This window comes from Etheostoma spectabile, chromosome 18, assembly GCF_008692095.1.
Source record: "Etheostoma spectabile isolate EspeVRDwgs_2016 chromosome 18, UIUC_Espe_1.0, whole genome shotgun sequence".
Classification (NCBI taxonomy): domain Eukaryota; kingdom Metazoa; phylum Chordata; class Actinopteri; order Perciformes; family Percidae; genus Etheostoma; species Etheostoma spectabile.
The window spans coordinates 24,414,051-24,424,561 of NC_045750.1; the positions used below are offsets into that span (position 1 = coordinate 24,414,051).

General features: G+C 43.7%; 1 protein-coding gene across 5 annotated transcripts in view; it reads right to left on the reverse strand.

The window, feature by feature from the left end:
• klhl29 (kelch like family member 29) overlaps positions 1-10,511 on the reverse strand; it is a 225,089-nt gene that overhangs the window by 51,481 nt on the left and 163,097 nt on the right. For all 5 annotated transcript variants that reach the window (XM_032543533.1, XM_032543535.1, XM_032543537.1 and 2 more), the window contains one exon: positions 6,520-6,718. In XM_032543533.1, the coding sequence (XP_032399424.1) occupies positions 6,520-6,718 (199 nt within the window). The remainder of the gene's footprint in view (positions 1-6,519; positions 6,719-10,511) is intronic.

The following is a 10,511-nucleotide window of genomic DNA, read 5'->3' on the forward strand; positions in this document are numbered from 1 at the left end:
CTCTCCCTCACCCTTTCCTTCCTCCTCGGGAGCTCAGGCTGACAGAAGTCGCTACGACCAAGAAGGTCAAGCGGACGGAACCTTCATTTTGCCGGCAGCCCCTGCAGACATTCAGACCAGAGGTTTTTTTGTAATCTGGATTTACAGCCTCCACGTTACATTTATAAGACCGAGATAGAGGTTTGCTCAAGATTTCCCCGATAAGCCGAAGAAATATCAAAAACTCACACTGCAAATTCTCTGGTAAATAGCCAACTTTCGCCCTCTCTCAAATACCATCTCAGACTCCAGAAATAAAATCGGAAGAGGATCTGCTGAAGGGCACGCTTCAGATAGAGCGATTAAGACATTTCTGGCACATTCTCCTGCACCCTGCTTTTCCAGTTGGAGAGGTGAAACAGAGTAATCTCACGCTGCATTGGCTCTAAAAGACAAACCAGGCTGAATAATTACGCAGAGCAGGACAATAATCAACAGAGTCCTGACATAAGAAAAACCTGCAAAGCGTATAATTGTCTTTCCAAACTGCTGACAGCTTCCCCGTCGCGGTGGCCGTGCTCAATGGTGAGCTTTGAGGCTGTGCAGCCAGAGAGAAAGATGACAAATAAATTAAATTATTTCCATGAAAAAGAGCTACTGTCAGTGGTGACGAGGAACATTTGAGGAAACGTTGAGCCAATCAGCAAGACAGAGTGGTAATCAGTCCTAAGCCAGAAGCAGTAGGTGGCGGACTTCAGAGGAAACCCATCTGATGATCTTTTATGCTTGCCATACAAGGTGTGAATCTCGCTCTGCTTTCTTTGCGGCGGTGCTGCGCTACTGCCACTGTCCAAGGAGCTGCTGGCTGGCGGGGGTGTGAATGAGTGTGTCACGCCCACGGGCTTCGGACCTCACAGAACAGCTTGGTTTTATTTTCTCCAAACTGTGGATGCAAGCCAAGCTATTGTGCAGACTGAACCTAATGAAGACCAGCCATTTTCAGAACCACCACACAACCAGCACAGGGTGTTTTATTTGGCTTCCCTTATGCGGCAGGTATGCAAAATGACCTATAATGTTTAATATCACCATATCCAACTTACATCCAGCTGCAACACGTGCCACGGATCTGATCTAAGTTTTGAAAAAAGTTGTTCTAGGGAGCTTCAAACTAAGTAATCTGGTAAAAGGAATGAGCACGTGGCTAAAACGCGTGTACAGAAAGCCCGGAGTGAACCTTCTGCATACTTAAACGCTTATCTCCGTTGCTCTTACTGCTGCGCGATACTGTAATTCTTGACTTTTCAGCCTTCAGATACATGAACGCTTGATTACAGACGATGAAGTGGGCACAGAGAAAGACAGGCTGAGAAAGAATATAGCTACTGTTTAAAGATTCCCTCCTACAGCGTATGTATTTTAAAGATATAACAGTGTGTGTGTGTGTGTGTAAGACACAAACGGTTTGAGCTGAGCTAGACCCCTGTGTCTCCCAGTCATTACAGCTCATTTGTCTGAGTGCTATTCCACTTGGCTGGGTTGAGTTAACAGTTTGTCCTGGCGCTCTCCATCCTCCTCCGAGCCGAGCACAGCGACACATGTGGAGAGAAGGAAATGGGAACACGATGGGTTTGTCGAGGGCGCGCGCACATACCCATGCATACACACACACGCACGCACACACACACACACACACACACACACACACACACACACACACACACACACACACACACACACACACACACACACACAGCGAAGAAAACTTTCCTTGCTCTTTCATAGCAAACATAACAAATCAGAGTGCATCTTAAGACAAAAACAAGGCTTGTGAGTAAACTGTGAGCTGTGTAATCTCCCGATCCCCTGCAACGTCTTATGATAGATAATCAGATGCACAGCCACACTCTAATTAACCAATTACCTGCTAATGGATACGCATACAGTACGCAAAACACCGCGGATTCATTATGAGACACTCATAGTTTTCACTTTACCCGAGACTCTGTTTTTATGGCCAAATGAAGACAGGAGGCTGATGATAAAACACATCAGCTACGTGCTGGCTGCCTTCCTGAAAAGTTTACTTCTGCAGCAGGAAAATTACATTTTGTAAGAAAGACATTATCCCTGAAATTAGCGCACACGCTATGTTAAAGAAAAAAAAAAAATACAATAACGCCATCTGTTTACACACATTCACACAAAAACCGATGCATACGGAGCTTCTTGTTTGGTTTCAAATTAATTTTAGACAGCCAATTTCTGTGCTCAATATCTTTCTGGCTCCTAAATTGGCTTCTAATAAAAGTAATGGGCAGAGCATGCACTTAATTAAAATTCTTTAGAATGCAAAATAGGTGCAGAGTGAGGCCGAGGACTCTCATTTTCAGTCAGCGAGGCAACTCAAAAATAGACTTCATGTCATGGTGGTAATTCAGATTTTATGACTCTTGCCTTGTCGTAATTGTGTGAGAAACAAAAAGTGTTGTGCAAATGGCAAATGCGTTTCCAGCATTGTTCTACATGTATTTTGGTTTCAAACCGGTTTCATTAACGCTGTACAGGAGCCCGCAGAGTGAAACAATGTGGTGATGGGCCAGGACCTGTCGAGAGTGACTGATATCACAATCAACCATCAATAACAACTGGCTTCATAAGTAGAGAAAATTATTGAAACAATGCAGCACAGCAGGATTCTTTAAAAGAAGAAAAAAAAAACTAGGAAAAAAAGAAAATTAAAAAGTGTGAAAACCATCTGGCTGCTTCTATACAGCTGCCATAGAAATCCGCTTTTTTAGAGCTTTGCAGCTAATGGGGCAAGTACTCATTAAGATGTGTTTTTTTTGTTAAATTTAAAAAAGTTCATGCTATTCCATCTAATGAACGTAATGCAGAGTGTATCTTCATAGGCCATTAAAATCCATATTAATGGTTTTCTTATCCTTGACATGATACAGTACATGGGCTTAATACCATTTCCCCAGGTTTTTTTCTACCATCATCTTAAAACAGTAAAAGCTGCGTTGATTGATATCTCTATGTTATTCATGAAAACAATGACTACATGTAATGTGAAAGCTGTCACTTGGGGTGAAGAACTCACTCGACTCTGCAGTTAACTGCTATGGGTTTACGTAACTGTACTGTTCTACATTCACTCTTACCGCTCGCTGAAAGGAGAGTGAATCACACATTAGTCAGTCGGACAGAAACACAACTCAAATTAATGCTAACTTCCCTTTGTTTAGTGGATGTGTAAGTTAGCCAACACGGCAGCCAAGGTGCTGATGTGAATGTGTGTAAACGGTTTGTTGTGCTGCCCATCTCAGCTTATCACACATATGTTGGTATCGTTGTACAGTATATGTTGGATGATGGGTACAGTGCAAAAATACCAACAAAACATTTTAGAAAACAGTCACTATTACTGTATAAAGTCTGTCCTCTGACAAGTTTCCTTTTCAAAGGTCCCACACAGTCTGGGACCCAACTCCTCGGTCCCCCTTGAGGCTTTCTCATTTAAAGGGACAGTTCCACATTCAGGGAAATATGTTTGCTTTCTGGGGAAGAGTTCGATGACATTAATACAGCTCTCATATCTGTCCATTATAGAGGCTGTACTCCATTCAGAACATTAATATAGCTGCTAACAAATATTTCATATGATAAGATATAGTTGAGTATTGGCAACCTGAGGAGAGAATGAAGTAGTAAATGAACCCACTCCTTTAATTATTAATAAATTTAACTTTATGCCACCTTTAATCATATCTTATTTACCAATGTTAAAGACGGACCAGGTCAGCACTTTATTTGAAGGGCCACAAACGTGATGAAGAAATGATCCCGCCATGAGTGTTACTATCCAATCTACTCTCTTCTTTGTTTTGATAGCCGATCCAGCCCCGTGTGCAGGTTGTGTAAAAACGTAGCTATTTCACATATTGGGAAATGGTGTGCGAGATCTGTGAGGAGCAGTTTTTTGGCTGTGTTTCAACTGCAGCCCCTTTAAAATATAGGTTTTTGCCTGTAAATGGTTAAGACTGGAAACGGAGGGGGGAATCAGCGATCCTGGCTCTGTCTGAAGGTAACAAAATCTGCTGCCAAGCACCTCAAAAGCTACTTTGTGTTTCATTCCTTACATCCCTACAAGAAGCTTACTTTTGTTATAGGTCAATAATTAAAGTTCATTATCCATTTTTTCTCTCTCAAATATTATTATTGGCCTCAGCAATGCATTATGGGTTGGCCTTTACTAATGAATGGTAGGAGAACACCTGCACTGTGAGTATAACCTATCATTGGTTTCACAGATTAAAGTCTCGCTGTGAAAGGATGTTAATTAAAAATTCGTCTCACAAGAGCAAATTAAATGTCTAGGCGGGCTAAAATTGGGATTCAACTCAAATATATCACTAGTAAAAAGAGGCACTCAGACATGTGTCCACACACACACACACACAAACACTATAATACACCCACATATGCACACGACTCCCCAAGTTCACAGATTGACTGCGCTCAGCAAGAAGTGCTTCACGGTTGGCAGTTTTCCTTTCTTTTTCTGCTTGACAGACTTATCAACCGAGTTCAGGTGGTGCCCCATCTGCTAGCTCAAATTATACACACACACACACACACACACACACACACACACACACACACACAACACACACACACACAATAAACTCAATCAAGTGTCTGCCCTTCAAATTTCATTTCTGATCCCCCTGGTTCCTTCTCTCCCTCCCTCTCTGACCACATCCCGACCTCTTGTCCTGTTCTCTCAAGACACTTCTCTTTCTTGTCCTCTGTGAGCCAACCGCTCTGCCCAACAACCTCAAACTCTCCTTCCAGTCTTTATTTCATCTTCCTTGCCGTCACAAGCTCACAAGCTCGTCTCCCCGTCCACCCTGCAATCCCAGCACCCTGGTGTGCAGAGCCCACCCTGCCCCGTGCAGCAGATGGCTGAGCAACACATGCATGCACACACACACACACACACACACACACACACAATCACCACACACACGCTTAGGCATACAGTAAAAAATAAATAATATTTCAACACAAAAGTTCAGACACATATGTATTTCTGTACATAGTACAATATGTCATAAAATACAGTTTCTCACACACCACACACACACACACACACACACACACACACACACACACACACACACACAGAAAGATAAAACACTCTGCCTAGATAGTCAGTCACAATAACAACTGCAGCTTCAGAGAAGTTCAAAACTTAATCGGGAAAACTTACAAATCTTTCTCATTCACCCAGCCATCGGGGTACAATGCATTATGAATGTATTCATCCCGGCAGCATTTATGCATTTATATAATTCTGTTGTACAGAGCCACGAGCTGCCGTGAATCAATACACACTTCAGCCTGAATAATAGGGCTGTAGGATGCATAAGATATGCACATACCAAACACTGTAAAATGGGCCTAGACAGAAAATGCTTCAAGAAACTGCAGAGAACAAGGGGAAACTCCAGGATCGAGAAAGAGTTATGGCGCGACGCTGAGCACATATAATGCCACAAATGTCTTTTTTCTCAAGGGGCAAATGATTGTTTTAAAAAGCCTCCCGTGACTGCATTAGAGGTAACTAAAGATGCAAAAATATTTACCTAATGCAAGTCCCCCAATTTTTGTTTTCTGGCAAATAAACCCACTGGCTGGACAACAGTGTTGGCTAGTAAACCGACCTCTACATAAAGTGCCATTTGTTTAGGCAATTATCTTTATTCTACCAAGCAGAAAATAACTTGCGCGGAATGGTAAGGTGTGCTGGTGCGGAGCTCATAATACCATGCAGACACTATAATTAGGCAGCTCTTTACAGGGGGAAAGAGTGGGGTCCTGGCAGAATATCCATGAATGATTCTTTGAATTTAAGGATGGAAACAAACCCTGTCCTTAATGGCAGCCGGTCGGACAGTGACTTGCAGGCTGGTTGTTTAGGAATGGAGGACAGGTCTGACTGAGCCTAGCCGGTGTTAAAACTTGCTGCTGGTTGATGTTTATGTGCTGGGTTTGCTGTAAAAGTGCCAGAGGTCAGTATCCTGCAAAGCCCTGGGAAGCCTTCATGGTTTCAACTTTTCACAGTACCCTCAATCAGACTTGGATCCTGTGGTCATTTGATTGATTGTGGAAAGAACAACCTGTGCTGACATCTGGAAATATGACCTGTTGCCCACGTGTACTTTTAAGTATTTGCAGTAGTTGTGGAAAAACCTTACGGAGCTCTAAATCATTGCTTTCCAGTTGGAGGTAAAAAAAAATCAATACAATGGAGAGGCAAAGCAGGGTCTTCCTGTGGAGACCTGATCTGACCTGACACCTCGGAGCAGTAAATTGTGCGAGTGGATGCAAAGATACTGGCGATGTCTTCTGGGTCAATTACGCTGGTGGAGGCATATCATGTCACTGCCACCCTGTTCTCAGGTCATCCGGGCCAAAGATGATGCACATCAGCATGCACATCTCTACTTATGTGTATGTGTTTGTGTTTACCCGCAGAGAGCCGCGGCCGGGTCCTGGGCGTCTGCATCTCTTGCCGTGCGTGGGGAAGCATGTGATAGCGCTTGGCCTCGTTGACCAGATCGCGACACGCTTCCGACGATTTGATCAGCTCCTCGTTGTCCACCACGTTCAGCAGGTAGGACGGGTGGATGAAGGGAAGACGCACCACCGCCAACAGATCTGACAAAGTCTGAGAGAGAGAGAAAGAGAGGGGGAGAAGAAAAAGAGAACAATCAGAGGCAGTAAGTGAGTGATGCTTAGATAACCATAACGGAGGCAACAAACAACTCGCACACAATAAAAAAAACGGTTTGCAGATGTTTCAATTAATTTAGAGTGAGTGAAACGGCCACGGATGATCAAAGGGGTTTTATATGAACAACACTGAACAAATAGCACATTATTAAAACACAGTCAGCGAACATTAAATCGCAAAAGAAGATAAAGAAAACCAACAATCATGTCTGACAAAGGCCTGTACTGTTAGTGAGGAAACCTGGGAGCCCCGAGAGCAACGTTTCAGTTAGTGTCCAGACCTCAAAGCTTCAGCTTAACACGCTCATTTTTTTATGTTTGTGCAGGACAAAATGGCCGGGCAAGGATGAAAAGACATGAAAAAAGACAAGAACAGACAGTTATTTTATGTATGCACCATGATAGATGATTCACTCTTGTACATTTCCAAACTCTAGAGATTTCTAATTCAGTCATTAAAAGTTATTCATCATTGAACGAGAAGCCACAAATAACATTCTTAGCACACTTTTCAGTGGGATTCGCTGCCCGTTTCACTTTCATATGCGCATTTGATTGCACTGCGAGAGCTGAAACGAGGCAGCGGGGGGTATCGTACCGCTTCCACCTTCTGCTTCTGATTTTTCAGCCTCCAAATTAAATCTTACAGGCAGCTAATGTTCTTCTGCTGCTAAATTAAGACCCAGTTCTGGCTAATCACAACCCATTCAAGCCAAGAGAGGATCCAAAGACGCTACAAGTTTTTTTGGATCCAAAAGAAGAAGAAGAAAAAAGATTGAATCTACACAAGTACAGCTTATAACTGGCATCTTTCCCTTTAAAGCGATGGTGCGTAATTTCTGTCTCCACCACCGTGACAACACTGTCGGCGCGTCCACATGATACAGCTTTCTGTGTTCGCCTCCCCCAGCCCTCCTATTAGCCAATGAGAACACAGAGGATTAAAAAAATCATGGACCTTTCAGAAGAAGTAGTTCACTCAAGCTTCTGAGCGGGAAAGCCGCCAGACGCCATCTTCTGATCATATCGATACTGAGAAATACAGCGAGAGCTGCGTGGAGCTGAGTCTTAATCATCTTTGCAGCAACTCATTTGGTAATGGCCGTTCATCAATATCAAAAAGTTACACACTAAAGCTTTAAGGTGTCTTTTGAGCGTGATGATTGGGCTTTTATTGAGATATTTAAAGTTTTAGAGTTGACTTAATAGGATTAAAAATCCGGCCACACATATATTTGTTTCTGTGTGCATGTTTGTTCAGTTGCTGGGTGTGCATACAGTACACTCACATGTACATATACTGTATAGGTGTTCAGCCACAGAGGTACGACAGACTGTTGCCATGGCAACTGTGTCTATAGCTCTGGCTGCTGGATGTTTTTTCTTCTTCTTTTCTTTCAGTGTATGCGTATGTGTGCTTAGTGTGGCCGTCTATACCCGCGAGAGAGACTCATCTATGTTGACAGTAAAAGCTGTAAACAAGCTCGGACGGAGTGAGCTGGGTGGAGAGTGACCCCGTTGACCCTTTGGCTCGGAGCGACGTGACTGAGCCGCGTGGGAGAGAGCGACAAAACAACAGACTTACATCATTCAGGGGAGAACAAATAATAAGCCGACACTCTGCGTCAGCATCTCCCTCTTCCACCTGAGGCCTTTTTATTCTGGCATGTGTCCCTTTTGTTTTCTGCCAATGTCCTGGGCGCACGTGACCAGAAAGGAAGGAAATTAGACAGCGGGGAAGGGAGGAGAGAATGGCGTGAGGAGGAGGGGTGGGACGTGAGAGAAGAAGACAGGGCCGAGGAGGATGAAAGGAGGAAGAAGAGCGCGACAAGATGAGCAAACTAAAGTAAACTGACGACAGAACAAGAGGACGGGAGAGAGAGGGTGTGCCGTTCCACTGCAGTCAGGAACATCTCGCAGTGATATTTCTTTTCTGCGGGTGCGCTCAGAGCGAAACCCCATCCTGCAGATGGGACTGTCTATTTCCCTCCTCGATGAATGTACACAGCTTACCCAACAGTTCGTCAAACAAACAGCTCATTACCCACATAAACAGCGGCGCTGCCAGCTCCCAGCGCCGCTGCTCAAATGCAGCAAGAAGGTAAAGCCATAGCGAGCTACTTGGCATCCTGAGATCTTCTAAAGAGAAGAATCACAAGCGCGGGAGGAGGTTGCTTCTTGCAATTAAAGTGCCCCCATAGTGGGAGAATTGCCCCAGTAGTTACCGAGTCATGTCACACTCAAATGGAATTGACTTAAGCTTCAGGCTCTGCTTTTCTATTAAAAGCTACCTTCCTCCAGGTCTGCTGCAATCTCACCTACCTTGGTTTTATGACATCGTGTCATTAATGCCAGTAATCACACTTTTTTAAAAACACATTCGACAGAGAATCCTTTTTAGACAAACAGCTTTTCCATTAGCACGGCCTGAGGAGGGGCTGCACTTTTGTTGTACAAATTACTTAAAGACGGTTTTAGCTCTTGAACTCATATGTGTGCGTCTGCAGTTCATATGAAATTGGTCCACAGCTGACCGCTCTGACCCTCGGAGCTAAATTAAAGCTGTATATGGGCCAGTTCCAGCCAGGTGGTGCCCTCAGCGGCACAGCAGAAATAAGTGCTAACATGTCTGTGGGTGCATTTAGAAGTCTTGCCCCCATTTGGTAAAGCAGGTGGACGGCCAGAATATGGTTTTAGGTCTTCTCTGGTGTGGAGTTTGCATGTTGTGTCTCAGTGTCAAGAGGCTCAGGTGGGAGGACGAATTTTTTTTTTATAACTAGGCAATACAATCATGACCTGTCCCAGGTGTTGCCCTGCCTCTCATGCAATGCATGCTGGGATAGTTATCAACAACCCCAAATAGGAATAAGGGCGTGAAGAAAATTGAGAGTTCAAGGTGTGATGGACAGACACTTGAACTCAGTGCACGCTAAACCATACCCACATCAAAACTCGCACACTAAATCTCTCTCTCTCACACACACACACACACACACACACAAAGTTAACTTTTCTCTACCGGTGGGAACTTAAGGAAAAGAAAACAAGCATCCTACTGTACCATCTGCAATTCTTAGCCACGCACATCTGCTGTAGCCTTTCGTCAATTGCCAAACATCTTTAAAATGGCAGTAAAACTACCTCAAAGAGACAGCATCTGTTCTCTGCAAAAAGGTAAGGAATGCTACCACAAGCATAAATATCCATCCAAAAAACCTACACATACACACACATAGATACATACATACAAAGAGACAGAAGGATACACTTCAGCAGTAAGATCCACAGGATGATTGCACTGCGTTATAATCCTGTCGGTGCACTGAGTCCAAAGGTTGATAGGACTGTAAAGCTTGTTGATGAGATTAAGACAATGTGAAGTCACTGTGCCTGACCTCTGATTAAAGAAATAACCAGGGATTCAACTGTACTGTACACGGAGCAGGATATTCCCAGAGTATGTGTGTGTGTGGATGGATGCATTTAGGAAAAATTGCTATGGTAATACTCCATGGGTTTTTCTCTACTTTAATTCATCTTATTTCTGAAAAAAAAAAGCATTAACTCTTCATCTCTAATTCTAAACAACTCCCTATCTCTCCCAATACCGTCATTCCCGCTCCTCGCTCTACCGCCCACACACGCATACATCGGCATGGAAATGAGGGAGAGTGGCACCCATGCTGCTAAAATTCAAATTCAAAGTGTCAGACCCCACGAAGAGAAAA